Source organism: Daucus carota, chromosome 9, assembly GCF_001625215.2.
Source record: "Daucus carota subsp. sativus chromosome 9, DH1 v3.0, whole genome shotgun sequence".
Lineage (NCBI taxonomy): Eukaryota > Viridiplantae > Streptophyta > Magnoliopsida > Apiales > Apiaceae > Daucus > Daucus carota.
In genome coordinates, this window is record NC_030389.2 from 9,034,306 (window position 1) to 9,059,593 (window position 25,288).

Here is a 25,288-nt window from a genome sequence, read left to right on the forward strand (position 1 = left end):
TTTATGCACTTACAATATTTTCAAATTGCATTTTTTTTTACAGGTAATTTGCATACAACTTGCGAGCACCTTTCACAGTTTTGACTTTAATAAACAATGTCAGATCTCCACCAATCCGGATCATACTTGTCACGTTGTGTTGTGTGTGTATATATAAATAACATGCCGTGGAGTTAGAATCGTAATTTAATTGGGTCGGAACCAGTATAAATATTTAATTTGGATTATTAATATTTTTTTAAACTGATTTTATAGTTCTTTTCAAGATTGAAATGTAGAACAATGATAGTTAAAATAATTTTTTATTTTTTTAAATTTTTGAAGGTTAGTCGGGATTGTTGTGTAGATTCACGCGTATATACTTGGTCTTTTGACATTTATAAGTTATGTGAGATCCCCACCAATCCAGGCCATCCATATCATGTGTGTCACAAAGCTGTCAATGTACACAACCTCAACTATAAATGAGTATGCTCATCAAACACTTTATTGACTCTCATTTTTGAGTTCCAAACATGGATTTTCCTCTAGATTTCAGATGTCCTATATCCATGGAGCTGATGAAAGATCCTGTTACAATCTCCACAGGTGTTAGTTACGAGCGCAAACACATCGAAAAATGGTTTCATTCTTACCATAAGAAGACTTGTCCGGCAACAATGCAGAATTTGGATAACTTTGATGTCACTCCAAACCATACCCTCAAAAGGCTTATTCTTGCATGGAGTACTGGTTGTTCATCATCCTCTTCGTCTCCCAAAAGCTCGGTCAAGAACGAGGAATTTGTGGCGTTGCTGAATGCAATTGACTCGTCGTGTCCTTTTATTGTAAGTTCACTTCAGAAACTCCGGTCCATTGTGCAAATGAGTGAGGAAATAAAGAGAGATTTCAGAAGATGTGGAGGTGTCAAAGTTCTTGTGGAAATTGTTGTTCAGATTCTGATTGAGAACTCGGATTTCATGACTTTTAGAGCTTGTGAGGAGGCCTTGGGTGTTCTGCATGAACTCCCTTTGTCAGAAGACGATGAAACTGTCTTGTTATTATCCAAGCCGGAGTGTGTCAAAGCCATGGCTATTATGCTTCAAAGAGGAAGTGCTCAGTCCAGGTTTTGCACTATTTCTATATTTCATAAAATGGCTCGAGTTGATTATGACTGGAAATATGTTGTTGAAGATCAAGGGATCGACTTTTTCAAGGCTTTGCTGGAGCTTGCATCGGATGAAATGGGCACCAAGGCAAGTTCATGTGCTCTACAAGTCCTAATTGATATACTCACTTCATCTAAGAAAAGCCGGTTAAAGGCCATTGAAGCCGGTGCAATGTGTACTCTAATCGAGCTCCTCCCTGATTCAAGTCGATCAAAGTGTGAGAAAGTTCTGGAATTAATCAAATTGCTATGCAAATGTGCTGATGGCAGGTTGGCTTTTATCGAACACGGGATTGGTATAGCTGCAATAACAAAGAAAATGTTGCATGTATCCTTTGTTTCTACAAAAAATGTGGTGAAAATATTATGGTTGGTTTGCAGTTTTAATCCGACCAACATCAGGGTTATTGAAGAAATGTTGTTTTACGGCTCAGTGTTGAAGCTTGAGGCCTTGTTGCACATAGATGGAGGATCCTCCACTAAAGATAAAGTTGTCAAGTTATTGAAGTTGCATGGGAGTTCATGGATGCGTTACCCTTGTTTTCCTTGTGAATTAAAGGATTTTTTGAGCTTAAGTGCTTGAGTTTTGGTAATGTAAAATTGAAAAATATATAACATGCACAAATTTGTCTACATGTTTGAATATCTGTTCTAAAAATCGGTAATTAATCATGATTAATTATCAATTAATCTGTTCCGTAACTTATCAAACTGATTAATTAATCAATCCAATTAATTTCTAATTAATCTTATTATGTAACTTCACCGATTAAGTCTGATTCTCATTTTTCACTGACACCGACTTTGATTACATTGTTATCATCTCTATAGTAGGCCACCTTGTTAAATCTTTGAATTTGTTTGTGCTGGTGTGTGTTGGCATTTAATTATCACAGACTTCATGTGATGCAAACTGCAGGTCATTGCAGTGGATGGTGCCTGGTGGCATCAAATCAGTTAACGCTATACCTAAGAGAGATTCAATGCAACACGGAGAAAACAAGAAATACCCTAGAACATTTATGTAATGACATCAATTACTATATCTATATTTTATTTAAGTAAAATCTCAAAAAATGAATATCTCTTTCTTAGAGACTTATTTTTATTTCTGAAATGTGATTTTACAAAAATATATATGATAACTGTAAAAGATATTTTATAATAATTTAGTATTATATTAATAATTTTGTACCAATAAATTATAAACACTAAAATTTATCCAAATATATAAATTAAAAATTACTTCTCATTTAGAACTCATTTCTTATTTATAAATAATATATACATTTATTTTAAATCAAATTAAACCAAACGTTCCACAATAAAATACCAAAAAATTGACTATAACAACCTATAAGTATAATATATGTAGCTCAGATGTCTACATGTTGATTGACACAAAAGAGTTGACCAAGTATACGGGCTATGAATTACTCCTTCCGTCCCATTTTATGTGACCTTTATTCCTTTTTGGGACGTCCCAAAAAGAATGAATCTATCATACTTACTATTTTTGAACACTACTTTTCACTATTACACCCACTACCTTCTTCCACTATCTTCATTCTATAATACTAATATAAACACTATTACACTCACTATCTTCCTCCACTATCTCAAATCTATTACTCCCTCCGTCCCAGTTCTTTTGGCTTGTTTGACTTTTTATGGTCAAATTGACCAAATTTTGACCGATAATAACTAATTATTCTTATATGATTTTCAAAATCCGAAACATACATCTTAAAGTAGAACAAATGTAGATTTTGGTAATATATTTTTTATAATCTTTTTCAATGATTTAATATATATAAATTTCAGTCAAAGTTTGGTCAATTTGACCATAAAAAGTCAAACAAGCCAAAAGAATTGGGACGGAGGGAGTATTAAATATTGGTAGGTCCACCACTTTACCTACTTTTCAACTAAAATTACTACATTTTTCTTAATCTCCGTGAAAGTCAAACCAGCTCACTCTTTTTGGGACGGAGGGAGTATGATTAATGCATGCGTGATTTCTTTGACAAATACTGTATACAGTTGAGCACTCGACACTAGCTTGTCGACAATGAATAATATTTAATATTTCACCCGTCCTAATACTATTCCTGACACAGTGGTACAAATGGGAATCAAAATTAATAGATACAGTTACGGAATAAAAATTAATCAGAGATTAACTGAATTGATCAGGGTATAATCGGATGAATAATCGAATATTTAATCAGTTTGATGAGTTAGGAAATAAAGATTAATTAATTATTAATCGTGATTAATCACCGACTTTTAGAACAGTAGAGAGTTTATTTATGTATCAATCACTTATAATTATATTTGATACTTATATCAAATTAGAAAAATACATATCACGTGTATATTTATATAGAATAAGTTTTGTAGATCAGAAAAACCTATAAATTGATTCAATGAACAGTACATATTACATTTTCATACTTATGTATATGATATGATATTATTATAATCTAAATATTTAAAAAATTGATCAATTTGATTTATTTAATTCTATGGACTTCCTTAATGAATTTTTTTATCATATACTAAAAATAAAAACATTGAAAATTTGATCGATATCTACATCCTCCTTAATTTATAACATATTATGTTAGACCTTTTTATTATAATTAAAAGGTATTTGAACATTTACATTGAAACATATCTCTTTTGCATCAATTTTTAGCTATTTGACAAGTTTAACTATTAAGAGCTTATTTAATATATTAAAAAATAATTATTTAAATTATATTAATCAAAACATATTTATTATTATTTAAAAGTCTATTTTAACTAAAAACATGTATTATTCAAAAAGTTTGTCTTCACAATAAAATTAAATATTAAAATATATAAAATTAAATAAAAAAATATTACAAGTTCATGTGCATGACACGGATTATAAGTTAGTACAAGATAAGTTTCCTATATAAAAATACTTATAAATTGATTCAAATACTAATTAATCAAAATTTTAATATTTCAATTTCAATAATATAGATAAGATAATCCTAAGATAAGATTTATATTAATTATAACTTATTTTATGTAAATCGCGTTGCAGCAGGCTCTGATCAAAGAGGCATAATCACAAATTATGCTCCCTTCGGGAGTCGAACCTCGAACCTGTGATCAAGAGGATACTTGTCCCCTCTTTAACCAGCTGAACCAACCCTTGCGGGATGTGATTTATGACTTGATGTAACTTAATATGACAAGCTAAAATTTAAATGTCTGTTTGAGTAAATTTGACTTACTAAAGATTTATGAATTATTAAAAATGCAATGATAAAAAATAAAATTGATCTATAAATAATTTAGGGCTTTTTTTATTCATAACCCAGTTTTCAATCTTATTTTCAAAAATACTACCTTCTCCAATCTTATTTTCAAAAATACTACCTTCTCTAAAATATTTTCAAAAATACCGTGGTTGCATATGCAACCATATATGCAACTGAATTCCTGATTTCAAGTTCCAGTTTTCAAATGTCATTTTCGACCTAATGACATTTGAAAACTGTAATTTGAAATCAGGAATTCAGTTGCATATGAGGTTCTATTCAGTTGATTCTATTGTAATCTAATGGCCCCGCCAGGGGCACCCATACATCAGTTGTAACTAAATGCAACCTCATACCCAACTAAATGCAACCTCATATGCAACTAAATGCAACTGAGAACTGTAAGTTGCAACGGATGTATGGTGTGCCCCTGGCAGGGCCATTAGATTGCCACAGAATCAACTGAATGCAATCATATGCAACTGAATACAACCATATGCAACCATATATGCAACTGAATTCCTGATTTCAAGTTCCAGTTTTCAAATGTCATTTATATATGGATTCCAAATATGAGGTCGAAAATGACATTTGAAAACTGGAACTTGAAATCAGGAATTCAGTTGCATATATGGTTGCGTATGCAACCACCGTATTTTTGGAAAATATTTTAAAAAAAAATAGTATATTAGAAAGATTTTAGAGAAGGTAGTATTTTTGAAATAAAATTGGAGAAGGTAATATTTTTGAAAATAAGATTAAAAAAACAGTATACAAGATAATTCCCCAATAATTTATGATTTATGAGACTTTTTATTAAAAAAAATCAATTTTAGATTAATTTATTGAAGAAACATCAAATTCTGACTTATTAATCAAATTTCAGATTGTCAGAAACGGCTCTCATTAATCGAAGTCCAAGGAGACTCCATATCTCAATGTGAATGTACTGAGAACACACAAGCATGTTACTCATACCAGGCAGTAATAGCATACCTCAGATTAAGGCACGTTAGGCTCTTGGAAGTTGTTTACATTTGAATCTTTGTCTAATTATAAATTGTTTATTTATACACATACTTGATTTGATTCGTCTAATCCAGTTGACAAGTAGTTGTTTTGGTGGTCAAAGACATTAAAAATGTATTGAACTGGATGATATATAATTTATACGACGATAACGAAGTTGCTTAATAATCAAAGTAAACGCTTTATTTTAATACATATAAAAGTAAACTTGTGTGAATATGACATTAGATTTTATATTCAAGATCATCAAATCAATACTAAATTACATAGTAATTTCTGCCTAGCTACATACTTACACAAATACATGACTATATAAAGTATTAAAAAAATTACGGCTATCTTCAATTTCTTTGGTGTATAATTTGTCTTATAACATGATTGGAAAATATAAATCACATCAATAATTAATTTCCTGCATACGTTTGCCTAAAATATGAGGATTTATAGTCAAAATTGCTTCACTTCATATGATTCAAAATAAAAAAACTTACTCCTGACAAAAGGTTAAGTACAAAAACTTAACATACTTGTACATAGTTAATGTAATTTGGTCATCTGGTTCAACTAAATTATGAAAATTTGCTTAAACATTCATGTAGTTTGATCATCCAGTCAACTGATCAAATTTTCTTTAAGACCTTCATTTTCTGAACTGGCGGCAAGCAATCAAAATTTTGGTTTTCTAATACCCGAATGCCAGAACAAAATATATCATCCTGGAGGTCCAGGCTTTATAAAACTTTTCTATCATATTGGTAAAAGAAAATTTACTAAAATGTGTAGTTCATAGTTCATAGTAACCTGATAACAGTCCATAGTTCCAAGTTCCAACAACTATTCTTCACAGATTATATGCAATAGTTCATATAGTCATTAGTCAAGACAACTACTAGGAAGATAAGTTACATGTACTCAGATAGAACTAATATGAGATGGTTTAGTTAGCTCAACGGTCAACAATATAGGCTTGAATTGTAAAAGCAACTACTTTTAAGATAGTCCACCAGAATATATGTTCAAGTCTGATACAAGCCAATCTAGCTTTAATATTTATATTCACTTGCATATCTCACTCTCCCTCTCACTCCATTTATATTATTTCAATATGTATATATTGACAATTTAGACTCACACATCACTAACATGCTTCGAACCCTTAATCTCAAGAAAAAAGACACTCACACATTACATGTTTCGAATCCTCACCCTCCACTAAAGACATGCCCTCACAGTTTTTTACCTTCAACCTCATCTTTAAGCCAGATAAACCACACCTACACAACTTTACAGACCTCCGGTAAAGAGGCTTTCATGTTACTTAGATCCTTTGCCTCTTCTTTAACATTGAGAAGGTGTTAAGACATACCACAAAAGACCGCCCAGTATAAAATATGTTACAGGTCATCTTTTAAAATTCTACTTACAACATGTTTTACATTTATATTTAATGTAACAACCGGAAGTTAGTTAAATAAATTACCTGGAACTGTCAGCATTATGTACAAAGTTGTTCAATACAACCCTAGATAACAATTAACAAGTACACAATATGTCATTGTATTGACAATACCAAACAAAAATATTAGATAATGGTGTACTTGCATTACAGGTAAACCAGCGCAAAGCACGCCTAAAACAAGAAAGACTTTTAGATTATGATATAATAGAAGCAACAAAATAACACTGACATACACATATATATTACATACACACACACACACACACACCGTACCACCAATATACAATTATCATCAAGAACATAACTGAGCAGAGATGCAGCAGAAAATCACTTGCGAGCAGAGATGGAGAATTTGATGCAGCTTATCAAATTATCAATTAACTGTATCTATATACATTATTTTTTCTGTTATCATTCAGTTTGCATTTATTTTACAAATAAGCATATTCACCTTGATGGCTTGATATTTATGACATGATTATCTCACTAACCGACCCAATCTACTTGAATGGAGACGTAAAATTTATTCTGTAATAATTTTTTTTGCATATGCAATATGATTGAGGAGCTTAGACGTTTGAATCTTACAGGGACATTTTACATTGTCAGTCTCTAGAGTATTTGCATTAAAGCTTGGCAATGGCATGAACTGGCAAGTTGGATCTAGGGGGGAGTTTCAAATCTTCCCAATCAATATCATCTACCTTCGAGAAGTGCCGATCAACCATTTCATCCGTGACACACTCTAGTCTAGATGGTTGCCACTAGAAGACAACAACAGAGAAAAAAAATGGATGAATCATTATATATTTATACACATTACAGTATTAGGCATTCATGCACTGGAAAAAAAATAAAAAAGGAAGAAAATTGTGTACATTTGGGTTTTTATCCTTGTCCAACAGTAAAGCCCTGCATCCCTGCATAATGACGTGGGTTCATATATAGTCCAATAAGACAATCTTACATCATTTAAATAAATATGTACCTCAAAGAAATCCCTGCTGACTTCTCCTTTCATGACACAGCAAACCATTCTATACTCTCTAACAAGGCATTCACCAACACCTTCAAGCCTTCCTTCTCTGATCTGGAACAGCAATCACATTAATAATTTAAAACTTCAAATATATGCCTTGAGATTTTGAATCTGTTATTATGGCTTCTCTCTGATGCAGAATAAATATCTACTTTACGTGTAATACTTTATTCTTTTTTTTTCTCCTCTATATTATTTAAAACAGTGTAACTAGAACAAGAGTCATAATTAGGTCATGAATAAGACTACCAGAACCCAATCATAGGCCCTTTGCTGGAACAAATTCACAGATGATCAAATATAGCATCTGCAGTACAAGGGTACAATTGCAATGATCTAACTAAGAGATAGTGAACCTGATAACGTACAAAGTCAAGTAAAGGCTACCCTCGGTATATTTAAATATCACTTCCAACTTAAATACTTAATTGTTTCTAATCATCAGGGAATTTTTGACATTCAACAGATGCTAGCTAATCATTAAAAAGGATGAAAAACTGCCTGTGTTTTCCAGAAGATAGCTACTATGCAACTTCAAAAGTAATCAATATCAGTATCATCTAAAATCCACAACATTTATGCATAGCCTAGTTAAATTTGGTGTATCGTGGATGCGCCAGTATGATTATATTATTAACATAGAAAAATTTCTAAAAATAGCTTAAATAATCATGAGGGCCCATACCGATCTAAGGGAGATTTTTAGACTTGTTGGAGATGCTTTTTTCAAAGTTTGAACGGTTGAAGTGATCCATTCATCCTTGTGCTCTACAGCTTTGCTCTCCTGCACAAGAACTTATAAGTTATAACATATTTAATGAAAGGAGACGGATAAGAGTACAACCAATCAGATACGTTGAGGCAAAGGTTATTTAAAATAGTAGGGGACATTAGATGATCTTTTTCATAGGACTTGCTCCAATCAACTTACAAGAACAGATATTATCTCCTCAACTGTCTTTCGTGAGAAGCACTTATCAATGATATGCAACCTGTCGAAATTATATGTAAATTAGACCATATTTTACTCAAGGAAGAACGAAGCACTGGTCAATATACACAGATATATTAAAAAGAGATAAAAGGTAGGAAAAAACATTGAAACCGGTACACCCCATTATGTAATTTTACAGTCATTGTTTTCATTCCATCCCATTCATTCCAATTTACACCAGAGCTCAATCCTGATGATCTAGGATGATGCTCATTCCTACCTCCTACTCATCCCTTTACAAAATTTATCATAGAAAATCTGCAGATCTGCACTTACTCATCTTCTTCACTAGTCTCAGCCTTTTCTCCTACTTTCAGTTTTCTTCTACATTTTCACTACATTTCTACCTTTCTCATTCCCTCCAAATTCGAACCAAATAGATTGTAGGTATTTGTATAGGAAAAATGAACAGAAAACAGTAAATTACAGCCTATGTACCTGTTGTAAGCACTATTTGCCTTCAAACTTGGATATTGAGAGAACTGACTTATAATTGAGGATATAATTGTTGCATCAAATGAATCCACCTTGCGTAGTTCTTCTTCCAACAAAGACAATTTCTGATCATTGTAATTCCAGTGAAGGATTAGATTGCATTCTTTATGAAAAAAGTTTACATTTCCTCCATTTCAGAATAGATTTGTAAAATTATTCCGGAAAATTGGAAATTAAATGGACTCATATTTGGAATAAAAGGTGATGTGACGATAAATTTTTTTAGCTTTGACTTCCAAAAGTAATATAGTGAAGCCTCTATAAAGTAATAATGTTGGTACCAAGGAAAATCTTACTTTATTGAATTTATCATTTCATCAATATAATATTATTACTTTATCGATAAAGTAATATTAATTACTCTAGATATTTATTTTTTTACATTATTTGTAATATATGAAAGGAATTTTAAAGAGTATACTATACACCTTATGAGTTATGATACGTCGTATATAGAATGATAATATTAACTTGAATACATTGTTTTTAAATTTAAAAATCATTTTTATAATTAATATATCCAAAAAGTAGATTCTGTATACAAAAATAATAATACTTATATTTACACCATAACGCGACCTTATATATATATATATATATGTGTGTGTGTGTGTGTGTGTGTGTGTGTGTGTATGGGCTCCTTTTCAAAACTAACCACTTTGTTCGATCACTTTTCAAAAACAACCGGTTTTTTTTTGAGCTTTCAAAACTAACCAGTCTAATTCATTCGAAAACGGGCGACCCAAACCATATTTTTCCAGCCGTTAGGGACGCCCCTTGAAAGGGCGACCCAAACTTGTTTTTTAACAAGTAAGGGACGCCACTCACAAGGGCGACCCGTGCTCGGAAACCTGTGACGTGGTCGCCCCAGTCACGGGCGTCCGCGTGGCCCTTACCCCTCAAAAACCCTCCACTTTTCCTCCTCCCCCATTTTCTTCCTTCCTTAGCAATTGCGGCGACCCCTCCCCCGGTTAAAAATCCACCACCCCTCACTCACAAATCAGCCTCCAAATCACTCAAATCAGCCTCCAAATCAATGCCATTTCAGATCGTTACTTAAAGGCTCCCTTTCATTTATAATCACTATGTTCAACCACTTTTCAAAAACAACTAGTTTTTCTTCGAGCTTTCAAAACTAACCAGTCTAATTCATTCGAAAACGGGCGACCCAAACCATTTCAAATTCCCTGTACGGGACGCCCTTCCAAAAGGCGACCCATGCATGCATGCATGGCCATATGGGTCGCCCTATACACGGGCGACCCTGGCCTATTTTTTTTTTAAAAAAAATCATTAATCGGATAATTCTTATACATTATTTGTGATATTATATAATTATATTATGTAATGATATAATATAATATTATAGATTGTAATATTTAAATATTTAAGCTCATAGTGAAGTATAATTTAGAAGGTAATTAATCATATATATATTTCAATGACCAAACGGCGATAATCACCCCCAACTACCGTTAAAGTTACGAGCCGGATACACCGCTAAAGATTTCATTAAAATAAGAATTCTAAGTCCTTAGTGTTCTCAATCCTTGGTGATGTCCACAATATAGTCGGAACCATATTCTTCATCATCATCTTCATCGTCCTCAGCGTCAACATCTCCCCAATAATCAGCTTCATCACGTGCATCAAGTTTAGCCTGCAATGCATCGCATTCTTGCTTAATTCCAGCCATGTATCGATTGTAGCGAGCATCAGAAAATGGGATACCCAACTGACGAAGTCTGTCATTAAAAAGTTTATCAACTTCAGGATAACGTCTCCCCTCGTCCTCAACCTCCTGCTCTGTCGGCACCCAATCTTTGCCATTTCGGGCTCTCCTAGTAGAGAACTTGCGTTGCAAATAGTACGCATGATCCCACTTGATCTTCAACGTCTGTGGTGGTTTGCTTTTAGGAGCTACTGCAGGTTGTTGGTTGTTTTGGTTGCTGCGCATCCCTCCCAACAATAGCTCCGGTTGTTGTCTTCTCTGTTGTTGCTGTTCCAGGCATTTTTCGTAGCCGTAGGACATTGGCCTTTTACCCTTTTCCATCTTGGTGCAGTTGAAGTGATGAATGAAATATTGTTTTCGATGTATTTTCGTAGTTCAAATGTGGAAACTGAGTTCAATGTATGTGTAGAAGGCAGACTGGAGGACCTATTCATAAGACAACTCGCGAAGGAATTATTGTTAGGCAAAAATTCAAATCCGACTGTATTCTGAAGTATCTTTTCATTAAATGCATGCTTTGATTTCTTTAAATGCATGCTTTCTATTTGCATGCGTATTTTGATGGAAGACATGGTTCACATGTGTACAGTAATAAGCCTGACATATTTCACATGTGTTGTGTTGTACTGTAGCTTTAAAAGTTTGAAATGACAACTCTCTGCTGCAGTGTTGTTTTCTTTGCAGTCTTCTTTTGCAGTGTTGTCTCTATTTTGTTTAAAGTGGTGAGAAGACAACTCATATTTACAGTTTTCAAATGACAAGGGAAATTCTATACAGGCCTTTACTGCTAAAATGACTAGATCATGCACTGAAGCACGATAGATAAATGTAGAACAATTAAATCCGTGACATTAACTTGAAAATATGTCATTACAAGTGCTTGAAACCAAATTGCGACAAATTTAACAACACAACATTTAATTTAAATCACGAGAAAAGCCACAAACAATGCGATCATTAAACAAACTAATCCTACTACGGAAGTCAATGCCTTATGCATCTTCCTGCTTCTCTCCAGGATAATTGCATTCCTGAGTTCTTGCACCCTTGTCTCATAAGCGTGAAGAGTGTCCTGCAGATGTAGACGCTCATTATTCAATCGAGTAATTATAGCATCGTCCTCCAAAGGCTCATCATCAAGCCATTTGAAATAATGACAACTATTTGCCTGTAGTGAAATATTGGACAGTTTTAAGCACAAAAAATGTAAACATATGATGTATATTCGAAAACTTTACTTACATTTCGAGAACCACAGCAGTAAAATCTTTGAGCCATCATCTCATCATTCCAACAAGTTCGTATTTTAGCCCTCAAACCACAATTACAGAGGTATTTTAGCCATTTGAATAGGATCACATGATCAACAGTAAAGATTAGACCCACGTTTTCATACTGCCACTCTATAGATTAGACTACACACTGCCAAACCATAGCATGCATTGAAAGAATTTCCGAGTTAGGGACGCCCTACCATATGGCGACCCATGCTCTGATGCATGACCATATGGGTCGCCCTATACACGGGCGACCCTGGCTTATTTTTTTTTATAAAAAATTAAATAATCGGATAATTCTTATACATTATTTGTGATATTATATTTTATATTATTATATTATGTAATGATATAATATAATATTTATAGATTGTAATATTATAATATTTAAGCTCATATTGAAGTATAATTTAAAAGTTAATTAATTATGTATATATATATATATATTTAATTCAAGTTTTAGTAAGTATCTAATTAATAATGTTGTAATTACATAGCTAGTAATAAAATTGTGAATTTTTGTAACTTATATGTTTCTATAAAATACCATTAGGTTTTTAGCCATTGTCACACATACACACATATTCCAGATCGACTCGTACAAACAAAGCTCTGAATGGAGAACCATAAACGATCGAAAAAGGAAGACGAGGGGATGGAAGAATGGGCTTCTGAACAAACGAAAGGCGAGCTTTCAATTGATGCGGAAAGGGCATCGAGGAAGATGAAGTTTGTTGCGGAGATGCGGTTGTTGCAGTATCGAGAATAAAGAAAGGGCAGACATTGGGTGCCGACCAAGGATGAGACCGACACTGAGGTTATGTATGGAGTAGGCAGGGCGTTGCGAAAATATCACTTCAAAAAAGATAGAGATACAAATAATTCTTTCTTGAGAGGACAGATCACGGAGGAGCAAAGGGTAGCATTGTTGGAAGAGAGCTGGGCAGAATACGATGCAAAAGTGGTGAGATCGAATTTTGACGAGTATGCAAAGCATCCGTGATGAATTTTGTCATATGTTAGACGTGAGTCATTTTGAAGTAGTTGTAATGTTGTGTTTATGCTCTTACTAAGTGCAATTTCATTGAAATAAATATAATGCAAGTACAAACAACTAGATTTATCGAAATAAAAGCAAGAACAAAATATATTATTCGGAATCATCAGAATCAATTGCCTCTTCATCGGATTTTGAAGAAGTTGACATTCTTCTTCAAAAGCCATTTCCCTGCCGCTAGCAGTTGCCGAATTTTTTACCAACTTAAGCATGTAGAAACGACAACGACGCAACAACATTCTGTTGTCCTTTTCCCTTATTAGTCCCACAGCTTCAATGACCAAACGGCGATAATCACCCCAACTACCGTTCAAGTTACGAGCCGGATACACGCCTAAAGAATCGCGGACGGGGAGCTTTGCACCGAGACCAATCAGATCATTTCTCAACTGATCCGATTCTTCAAGACGGAATGCCCACTCGCGCCGCACTCCAGCGAAATACTCTTTAGGATCGGTGTATCTCAAACTATAGTAGTCGTCATCCATTTGTCGTAGCAACCAAATTCTAGAGGATGAGAACATTTCGTGATGAGAAGATTTAAGTTGTAAGTGTAGACACCTTCAATAAACATGAGTACATATAGACTAATAATCCACTGTAGGCATGTGAACTAGTTGAGTTGGAAGGCTAGGGTTGCACAGCTTTCATGGACTGTAGCCATGTGAAGCTACTTGAGTATAGTGGTGAAGGTGTCTGAATCGGTCCATGTGAAACTGCATAGATTCCTTTACTGTAACCATGATAAAAGTAAATGACATGGTCTTTTTGGCAGAGATTCGGAGACTGTACCCATGTGAACCCTATAATGCACCCATGTGAATTATTTTTTGCAGAAATTCGGAGACTGTAGCCATGTGCAGCCATGTAATGCTTGGGGCATGTGAAACTGCATAGATTCCTTCGGGGTCAGATTACAAGACTATAGCCATGTGAAGCCTATAATGCACCCATGGCAGAGATTCCATTATTTTCTTCCGCAATAATGGTAATCTGGTGAGTAAACATTTGTATGAAGGGAGCCTATTTGGGAAATTAGGCTTAAAAATAGTGGAAAACTTGTTCACACTTTTTAAACAAATCTTAATTACATGATCCAATAGGTGAGGTTGTTCAAGGGGATAAGTGCTACTGTGAAAGGCTTGCCGTTCATAGTACTTATCGAGGGACTGGGCCTAATGCTGGAAGAATGATGTCCCGGTGTCCACTATGGCCAGAGGGGTGCGGATACATGTTTTGGATCGATGACCCACTTGAGGCGCGTGCTACTGCAGTGTTTACTGAGATTACTAAGGAGATGAGCGACCTCATATGGGATCATCACTTTGCAAAGGAGAGGATTAGGGAGAGGCATAATGAAGACCTTAAATCTGTGAAGGGAAAAAAGAAAGGGGAGGGTTGTTCAAAAAATAAAAACGAACGTTGATTTAAGTTGATGTCCTAGTAACATGCATGTGTTGTTGTGTTTCTTATTATGTACGTACAATAATACATTTCCTTCCCCACTTTACGAACCCAGTCTTATGTATTAAGTTGTTTATTTTTTAATATTTTAAACTGATGGACTTATCATTTTCACCTATAAATAAGTCCCTCAAATCATCTCACCTTCATCACTATCTCAAACACATTATAACATTTATGGATTCCGTTGCTGTCGATAAGTGCAACTGTGACAAAGTCCTTGTTAAGAGAGTTTGTCATGACAACGGTCCCGACGTTGGTAGACGGATGTTGCAATGTCCTAACGGCGCTAGTGGTTGTGGTTACTTAGTATGGCTAGATGAGCGGCTAGACACCCGGTCAACTGTGGTCATCAACAAACTTTCTGAGGAAATAAGTGACCTCAAATGGTAGCAGGCAGTGGAAATTGCAGAAATGGAGACGAAGCATGCTGAAATGGTAAAAAAATTAAAGAAGACCATGAAGGGTGATGGATCTCGATGGGATGCTGAGGATGTTTGATGTTTTTTATGTTATGTGTTTGTCTTTCAATGTTGTTTAACTTATGCACATCTCTATCTATCTTTATAACTGTTCCAAATGTTGTTATCTCGTGTTACATTTGTAAGTGCTAAATGCTATGTTTCAGTGGCATTTTAAGTGTTACGTTGATGCTTATTATGTTTATGTGGCTTTGTCATTGTTTGTTGGAATAAAAGTGATGTTATGCAAGAATGTTTACATACATAATGACACCTAAACGGAAAAGTAGCAACAAGTAGCAAGTGTTCATACATAAGCAACAAGTACCAAATAAACATACATAAGCAAACAACGGAACTACAAACTGAAAATACATAAACTCAAAATACATAAACTACTTCTTCTTATGCCCGAAGATATGGCTACCCGTGTGACATCTCCTGCCCTTCCTCTTTGCATCTCTGGGTGGCTGCTGTCTCTGCTCAGGCTGGGACGGCCCCTCGGGTTCCGACTCTTCTCGTACTGCCCACAGACTACTCTCAGCAGCGTACGCACCAAAACTATGCATATGTACAGGAGTAGGAGTGGACCTCACCCCTGCCGGTGTAAGTGGAAACGTAGGTGCCCCGAACACGTAGGATGGGCTACCAAATGACGGGACCGGGGCCTGTAGCGGAGGTGTGGTGTACTGATCGACCAGGAATGACATGTCAGGACGATAAGCATCTCGATCTAAAAACTGGTATGACTCTTAAAGTGGAGGAGAAACATGTGTGTGCCCACCAGTAGCAGAGGTGTCCTCGTCATCCTATAAATTCACCGCAAAACCACCTTCACCACCTACGTAGTCATCCCCTCAAGTCTCAGTTGGCACGTCGGGCCAACGGGGCCATTCCCCCGCCCCTGAAGGACCCCGTGCATCCCTATCTGGCGAAGTAGAGGTGCCAACATGGTGCGACCAGCCTCCCGTACCTGAGCTAGTACTGGCCACATGAGTGTAGTAAGTGCCAGGCTCCGGCTCAACTGGTGTGACAGGACGCCGACCTCTGCGTGTCGGAGGGCCTCGGTGACCCCTGACACGACCAATCAACCCCTGTAGAAGACTCTGTGCCCGATTAAGATCGGGGGCAGCAGGGTCAATGGCGGAGTCCACCTCTAGAAGCTCTTCCTATTGTTACCAAACATAAACATGCAAGGAAAAGTCAGGCCGGGAATACATTCTAAATGACATAACATATGCAGTAGAACAAAAGTAATTGTGGAAGACAGTAAAAAACTTAATAAGAAGGTTGTTTACCAATGACTGTGTGGCGCCCTGTGTCCCCTGAAAAGCATCCGCTCTGGTCCAGAATATTGGGTTAACCATGTATCTACGTGTAACCTCGAGGTACCAAGGCATGTATGCGGGAGCGCAACCATCGCCAGGCATGAGTGGAGGAGATGTCATAGCTCGGTGAAGGGACGTATCCCACAAACGAATGTATGTCTCCATAGGGCCCTGCCAGTCAATGGACTCGTTGACGACGTCGTGCAACTCATGATGATTCCTACGTGGGGAGGATGTGGGTATGTCCTGAACGAACCCAAATTGCCTCGTGACCCTGTCAGTATAACACCACTCGACATATGCCATGTACATCAAAGGGGTGGGAGCTGTCCACTGCAAGTACAATGTCTGATCGGGCTGAAACTCATCATCTAAAGCTGCATACGGCCTCCACAAAAACTGTTGTACACCAATGTTATCCAACTCGTACCGGGTGATACGACTCTGAGAGTGCGGCACCTGAGTACGGGTAACTGAAGCCACCCACCTACAACAAAATGTTTAGATTAAAGAAGAGAAGTAGTGCATGTGCAATAATTGAATGCGTTTATGAGAAGAGTAGCATATTAGATACCTAAGCGCAAGTGGGTAAGTCAATTGGGTTTGAGACCTGTGTCGTGGAGCTATCGTAGGGAACCGCTCGTATATCCACACCTGGTATCAAAATACATATATGTGCACATCAAGTTGTATGGGAAGACAATAAACTGAAACTAAATGACAGTAATGGGATTAAAGAGGGTACTTTCACGCGTACCTGAAGTAATGTGGCATACCCACTGAAGTCGATTTTGACTCCCCTGCTCGCATCACACATCTTCCTGTATAGGTAGGAAAGAACAGCACTACCCCAACTATAACCACCCAGGCTCTCCAGGTCATCTCCAAACACTGGAGGATGTTCATCACATTCTCGGCTTACGGACCACTGGCCGTCCACTTATCCTGCACGGGTACACCTCCACTCCAGCCCAGAGGGTGGCTTTGGTACGGGATTTACTTGGACTGGCTCCTGGGAACGATGATTTGAGGAAGGACAACTTGAAGATCCAGTGGTTGATTACACACTTTGGCAGATGTCACCGGTTGGACGAGTTGGCTGAGGATTTTGGTGCGCAGTCTATCTTTCACATTAGGGCACACCTACTTTGTGTGATCGGATCGTTGTTTCCCAGTGGCAGCGGGAACTATGTGCAGCTAAGCCTTCTTCGGTTACTAGATGACCTGGAGAGCCTGGGTGGTTGTAGGTGGGGTAGTGCTGTTCTTTCCTACCTATACAAGAAGATGTGTGATGCGAGCAGGGGAATCAAAATCGACTTCAGTGGGTATGCCACATTACTTCAGGTACGCGTGAAAGTACCCTCTTTAATCCCATTACTGTCATTTAGTTTCAGTTTATTGTCTTCCCATACAACTTGATGTGCACATATATGTACTTTGATACCAGGTGTGGATATACGAGCGGTTCCCTACGATAGCTCCACGACACAGGTCTCAACCCAAGTTGACTTACCCACTTGCGCTTAGGTATCTAATATGCTACTCTTCTCATAAACGCATTCAATTATTGCACATGCACTACTTCTCATCTTTAATCTAAACATTTTGTTGTAGGTGGGTGGCTTCAGTTACCCGTACTCAGGTGCCGCACTCTCAGAGTCGTATCACCCGGTACGATTTGCATAACATGGGTGTACAACAGTTTTTGTGGAGCGCGTATGCAGCTTTAGATGATGAGTTTCAGCCTGATCAGACATTGTACTTGCAGTGGACAGCTCCCACCCCTTTGATGTACATGGCATATGTCGAGTGGTGTTATACTGACAGGGTCACGAGGCAGTTTGGGTTCGTTCAGGACATACCCACATCCTCCCCACGTAGGAATCATCATGAGTTGCACGACGTCGTCAACGAGTCCATTGACTGGCAGGGCGCCAGGGAGACATACATTCGTTTGTGGGATACGTCCCTTCACCGAGCTATGACATCTCCTCCACTCATGTCGGGCGATGGTTGCTCTCCCGCATACATGCCTTGGTACCGCGATGTTACACGTAGATACATGGTTAACCCAATATTCTGGACCAGAGCGGATGCTTTTCAGGGGACACAGGGCGCCACACAGTCATTGGTAAACAACCTTCTTATTAAGTTTTTTACTGTCTTCCACAATTACTTTTGTTCTACTGCATATGTATGTCATTTAGAATGTATTCCCGGCCTGACTTTTCTTTGCATGTTTATGTTTGGTAACAGGAGGAGCAGCTTCTAGAGGTGGACTCCGCCATTGACCCTGCTGCCCCCGATCTTAATCGGGCACAGAGTCTTCTACAGGGGTTGATTGGTCGTGTCAAGGGTCACCGAGGCCCTCCGACACGCAGAGGTCGACGTCCTGTCACACCAGTTGAGCCGGAGCCTGGCACTTACTACACTCATGTGGCCAGTACTAGCTTAGGTACGGGAGGCTGGTCGCACCATGTTGGCACCTCTACTTCGCCAGATAGGGATGCACGGGGTCCTTCGGGGGCGGGGGAATGGCCCCGTTGGCCCGACGTGCCAACTGAGACTTCAGGGGATGACTACGTAGGTGGTGAAGGTGGTTTTGCGGTGAATTTAGAGGATGACGAGGACACCTTTGCTACTGGTGGGCACACACATGTTTCTTCTCCACTTCAGGAGTCATACCAGTTTTTAGATCGAGATGATTATCGTCCTGACATGTCATTTCTGGCCGATCAGTACACCACACCTCCGCTACAGGCCCCGGTCCCGTCATTTGGTAGCCCATCCTACGTGTTCGGGGCACCTGCGTTTCCACTTACACCGGCAGGGGTGAGGTCCACTCCTAATCCTGTACATATGCATAGTTTTGGTGCGTACGCTGCTGAGAGTAGTCCGTGGGCAGTACGAGATGAGTCGGAACCCGAGGGGCCGTCCCAGCCTGAGCAGAGACAGCAGCCACCCAGAGATGCAAAGGGGAAGGGCAGGAGATGTCACACGGGCAACCATATCTTCGGGCATAAGCAGAAGTAGTTTATGTCTTTTGAGTTTATGTATTTTTAGTTTGTAGTTCCGTTGTTTGCTTATGTATGTTTATTTGGTACTTGTTGCTTATGTATGAACACTTGCTACTTGTTGCTACTTTTCCGTTTAGGTGTCATTATGTATGTAAACATTCTTGCATAACATCACTTTTATTCCAACAAACAATGACAAAGCCACATAAACATAATAAGCATCAACGTAACACTTAAAATGCCACTGAAACATAGCAGTTAGCACTTACAAATGTAACACGAGATAACAACATTTGGAACAGTTATAAAGATAGATAGAGATGTGCATAAGTTAAACAACATTGAAAGACAAACACATAACATGAAAAGCATCAAACATCCTCAGCATCCCATCGAGATCCATCACCTTTCATGGTCTTCTTTAATTTTTTTACCCTTTCAGCATGCTTCGTCTCCATTTTTGCAATTTCCACTGCCTGCTACCATTTGAGGTCACTTATTTCCTCAGAAAGTTTGTTGATGACCACAGTTGACCGGGTGTCTAGCCGCTCATCTAGCCATACTAAGTAACCACAACCACTAGCGCCGTTAGGACATTGCAACATCCGTCTACCAACGTCGGTACCGTTGTCATGACAAACTCTCTTAACAAGGACTTTGTCACAGTTGCACTTATCGACAGCAACGGAATCCATAAATGTTATAATGTGTTTGAGATAGTGATGAAGGTGAGATGATTTGAGGGACTTATTTATAGGTGAAAATGATAAGTCCATCAGTTTAAAATATTAAAAAATAAACAACTTAATACATAAGACTGGGTTCGTAAAGTGGGGAAGGAAATGTATTATTGTACGTACATAATAAGAAACACAACAACACATGCATGTTACTAGGACATCAACTTAAATCAACGTTCGTTTTTATTTTTTGAACAACCCTCCCCTTTCTTTTTTCCCTTCACAGATTTAAGGTCTTCATCATGCCTCTCCCTAATTATCTCCTTTGCAAAGTGATGATCCCATATGAGGTCGCTCATCTCCTTAGTCATCTCAGTAAACACTGCAGTAGCACGCGCCTCAAGTGGGTCATCGATCCAAAACATGTATCCGCACCCCTCTGGCCATAGTGGACACCGGGACATCATTCTTCCAGTATTAGGCCCTGTCCCTCGATAAGTACTATGAACGGCAAGCCTTTCACAGTAGCACGTATCCCCTTGAACAACCTCACCTATTGGATCCATGTAATTAAGATTTGTTTAAAAAGTGTGAACAAGTTTTCCACTATTTTTAAGCCCAATTTCCCAAGTAGGCTCCCTTCATACAAATGTTTACTCACCAGACTACCATTATTGCGGAAGAAAATAATGGAATCTCTGCCATGGGTGCATTATAGGCTTCACATGGCTACAGTCTTGTAATCTGACCCCGAAGGAATCTATGCAGTTTCACATGCCCCGAAGCATTACATGGCTGCACATGGCTACAGTCTCCGAATTTCTGCAAAAAATAATTCACATGGATGCATTATAGGGTTCACATGGGTACAGTCTCCGAATCTCTGCCAAAAAGACCATGTCATTTACTTTTATCATGGTTACAGTAAAGGAATCTATGCAGTTTCACATTGACCGATTCAGACACCTTCACCACTATACTCAAGTAGCTTCACATGGCTACAGTCCATGAAAGCTGTGCAACCCTAGCCTTCCAACTCAACTAGTTCACATGCCTACAGTGGATTATTAGTCTATATGTACTCATGTTTATTGAAGGTGTCTACACTTACAACTTCAAACTTAAATCTTCTCATCACGAAATGTTCTCATCCTCTAGAATTTGGTTGCTACGACAAATGGATGACGACTACTATAGTTTGAGATACACCGATCCCAAAGAGTATTTCGCTGGAGAGCGGCGCGAGTGGGCATTCCGTCTTGAAGAATCGGATCAGTTGAGAAATGATCTGATTGGTCTCGGTGCAAAGCTCCCCGTCCGCGATTCTTTAGGCGTGTATCCGGCTCGTAACTTTAACGGTAGTTGGGGTGATTATCGCCGTTTGTTCATTGAAGCTGTGGGACAAATAAGGGAAGAGAACAACAGAATGTTGTTGCGTCGTTGTCGTTTCTACATGCTTAAGTTGATAAAAGATTCAGCAACTGCTAGCGGCAGGGAAATGACTTTTGAAGAAGAATGTCAACTTCTTCAAAATCCAAATTACTTGTCCGATGAGCCGATGTCCGATGAAGAGGAAACTGATTTTGATGATTCCGAATAATATATTTTGTTCTTGCTTTTATTTCGATAAATCTAGTTGTTTGTACTTGCATTATATTTATTTCAATGAAATTGCACTTAGTAAGAGTATAAACACAACATTACAACTACTTCAAAATGACTCACGTCTAACATATGACAAAATTCATCACGGATGCTTTGCATACTCGTCAAAATTCGATTTCACAATATCTATCACTTTTTCATCGTATTCTGCACAGCTCTCTTCCAACAATGCTACCCTTTGCTCCTCCGTGATCTGTCCTCTCAAGAAAGAATTATTTGTATCTCTATCTTTTTTGAAGTGATATTCTCGCAACGCCTTGCCTACTACATACATAACCTCAGGGTGGGTCTCATCCTTGGTCGGCACCCAATGTCTGCCCTTTCTTTCTTCTCGATACTGCAACAACTGCATCTTCGCAACAAACTTCATCTTCCTCGATGCCCTTTCCGCATCAATTGAAAGCTCGCCTTTCGTTTGTTCAGAAGCCCATTCTTCCATCCCCTCGTCTTCCTTTCTCGATCGTTTATGGTTCTCCATTCAGAGCTTTGTTTGTACGAGTCGATCTGGAATATCTGTGTATGTGTGACAATGGCTAAAACCTAATGGTATTTTATAGAAACATATAGGTTACAAAAATTCACAATTTTATTACTAGCTATGTAATTACAATATTATTAATTAGATACTTACTAAAACTTGAATTAAATATATATATATATATATATATATATATATATATATATAGGGTCTTACTCCAGTACAAACTCCTTACTGTACAAACGTACAAACCAGTGATTATAACAATAATATTTAGTGATTAGCATATTTTAATTTAACAAATACATACATACATTCATCACCACCGCCACCACAATCACCTCCAATCACCACCACCACGACCACCCCACCCACCACCACCACGACTGCCCAGCGCCACTCTCTCTCTCTCTCCACCATCCACCACCAACCACCACTGCCCAGCGCCTCTCTCTCTCTCTCACCACCACCCACCACCTATCACCACCCACCACCACCAACCACCACCACCACTGCTAGCGGCTCTCTCTCTGGTTGTTCCCTCACTGATTAGTGCTATACACACACAAACACACACATTCACCACTGCTTTTCTCATCTCCCTCAATCGTGTCTCTATCCCTCAATCGTGTTTCTAGCACTGCCCTTGCGCCGGCGTCGCGGCTGCAGCCGGCCGCGCTGCACCACCACTCGGCTATGCCGCCCCGTAAGTGCTCCCCTCCCCTTATCTCTCCATCAGACCCTCCTGGTAGATTTAGTGATTATGTTCAATCATTTAGTGATTGTGTTCAAGTCATTTAGTGATTGTTTGTACGTTTGTACACTAAGGAGTTTGTATTTGAGCACTTGCCTATATATATATAATTAACTTTTAAATTATATTTCAATATGAGCTTAAATATTATAATATTACAATGTATAAATATTATATTATATCATTACATAATATAATAATATAAAATATAATATCACAAATAATGTATAAGAATTATCCAATTATTTAATTTTTTTATAAAAAAAATAAGCGAGGGTCGCCCGTGTATAGGGCGACCCATATGGCCATGCATCAGAGCATGGGTCGCCATATGGTAGGGCGTCCCTAACTCAAAAATTCTTTCAATGCATGCTATGGTTTGGCAGTGTGTACTCTTATCTATAGAGTGGCAGTATGAAAACGTGGGTCTAATCTTTACTGTTGATCATGTGAACCTATTCTATAAAGTGCGAAACTTTGTAGAGTCTAATCAGTGGAGGTTGAAAATTTTTGTTTGTTTTGTTTTGTTACAATTTCGATGATATCATTGTATTCAAGCTCTCTCGTTGCATCAAGCAACCACCTCTGTAATTGTGGTTTGAGGGCTAAAATACGAACTTGTGGGAATGATGAGATGATGGCTCAAAGATTTTACTGCTGTGGTTCTCGAAATGTAAGTAAAGTTTTCGAATAAACATCATATGTTTACATTTTTTGTGCTTAAAACTGTCCAATATTTCACTACAGGCAAATAGCTGTCATTATTTCAAATGGCTTGATGATGAGCCTTTGGAGGACGATGCTATAATTACTCGATTGAATAATGAGCGTCTACATCTGCAGGACACTCTTCACGCTTATGAGTAAAGGGTGCAAGAACTCAAGAATGCAATTATCCTGGAGAGAAGCAGGAAGATGCATAAGGCATTGACTTCCGTAGTAGGATTAGTTTGTTTAATGATCGCATTGTTTGTGGCTTTTCTCGTGATTTAAATGTTGTGTTGTTAAATTTGTCGCAATTTGGTTTCAAGCACTTGTAATGACATATTTTCAAGTTAATGTCACGGATTTAATTGTTCTACATTTATCTATCGTGCTTCAGTGCATGATCTAGTCATTTTAGCAGTAAAGGCCTGTATAGAATTTACCTTGTCATTTGAAAACTGTAAATATGAGTTGTCTTCTCACCACTTTAAACAAAATAGAGACAACACTGCAAAAGAAGACTGCAAAGAAAACAACACTGCAGCAGAGAGTTGTCATTTCAAACTTTTAAAGCTACAGTACAACACAACACATGTGAAATATATCAGGCTTAATACTGTACACATGTGAACCATGTCTTCCATCAAAATACGCATGCAAATAGAAAGCATGCATTTAAAGAATCAAAGCATGCATTTAATGAAAAGATACTTCAGAATACAGTCGGATTTGAATTTTTGCCTAACAATAATTCCTTCGCGAGTTGTCTTATAAATAAGTCCTCCAGTCTGCCTTCTACACATACATTGAACTCAGTTTCCACATTTGAACTACGAAAATACATCGAAAACAATATTTCATTCATCACTTCAACTGCACCAAGATGGAAAGGGGTAAAAGGCCAATGTCCCCCGGCTACGAAAAACGCCTGGAACAGCAACAACAGAGAAGACAACAACCGGAGCTATTGTTGAGAGGGATGCGCAGCAACCAAAACAATCAACGACCTGCAGTAGCTCCTAAAAGCAAACCACCACAGACATTGAAGATCAAGTGGGATCATGCGTACTATTTGCAACGCAAGTTTTCTACTAGGAGAGCCCGAAATGGCAAAGATTGGGTGCCGACAGAGCGGGAGGTTGAGGACGAGGGGAGACGTTATCCTGAAGTTGATAAACTTTTTAATGACAGACTTCGTCGTTTGGGTA

At 37.7% G+C, this 25,288-nt stretch overlaps 3 protein-coding genes across 4 annotated transcripts in view; 1 reads left to right on the forward strand and 2 right to left on the reverse strand.

Annotated features, from left to right (window-relative positions):
* Nucleotides 1-404: 404 nt before the first annotated feature.
* LOC108201980 (E3 ubiquitin-protein ligase PUB22) lies at nucleotides 405-1,780 on the forward strand. Its single transcript, XM_017370331.2, has one exon. It carries the CDS (start codon nucleotides 516-518, stop codon nucleotides 1,728-1,730), a length of 1,215 nt encoding a protein of 404 aa, XP_017225820.1. The 5' UTR covers nucleotides 405-515; the 3' UTR covers nucleotides 1,731-1,780.
* A 5,498-nt stretch (nucleotides 1,781-7,278) lies between these two features.
* Nucleotides 7,279-25,288, reverse strand: part of LOC108202644 (3-hydroxyisobutyryl-CoA hydrolase 1) — a 28,357-nt gene continuing 10,347 nt past the window's right edge. Inside the window, exons 9-14 of the mRNA XM_017371138.2 lie at nucleotides 9,406-9,527; nucleotides 8,905-8,965; nucleotides 8,659-8,757; nucleotides 7,923-8,024; nucleotides 7,813-7,854; nucleotides 7,279-7,698 (exon numbers count right to left, since the gene is read on the reverse strand). Coding sequence (XP_017226627.1) covers nucleotides 7,561-7,698; nucleotides 7,813-7,854; nucleotides 7,923-8,024; nucleotides 8,659-8,757; nucleotides 8,905-8,965; nucleotides 9,406-9,527 — 564 coding nt within the window. The 3' untranslated portion in view covers nucleotides 7,279-7,560. The remainder of the gene's footprint in view (nucleotides 7,699-7,812; nucleotides 7,855-7,922; nucleotides 8,025-8,658; nucleotides 8,758-8,904; nucleotides 8,966-9,405; nucleotides 9,528-25,288) is intronic.
* On the reverse strand, nucleotides 15,741-24,559 carry LOC135146711 (serine/threonine-protein phosphatase 7 long form homolog). Of its 2 annotated transcripts, XM_064084312.1 has the most exons (5): nucleotides 21,140-24,559; nucleotides 17,539-21,031; nucleotides 17,356-17,435; nucleotides 16,752-17,268; nucleotides 15,741-16,622 (listed from the first exon to the last, which is right to left on the reverse strand). In XM_064084312.1, exons 2-5 carry the CDS (start codon nucleotides 17,596-17,598, stop codon nucleotides 16,311-16,313), a joined length of 969 nt encoding a protein of 322 aa, XP_063940382.1. In that variant the 5' UTR covers nucleotides 17,599-21,031; nucleotides 21,140-24,559; the 3' UTR covers nucleotides 15,741-16,310. The 2 variants fall into 2 exon arrangements, with proteins under 2 accessions (XP_063940382.1, XP_017226628.2); XM_017371139.2 differs by having other exon boundaries at nucleotides 17,539-24,559.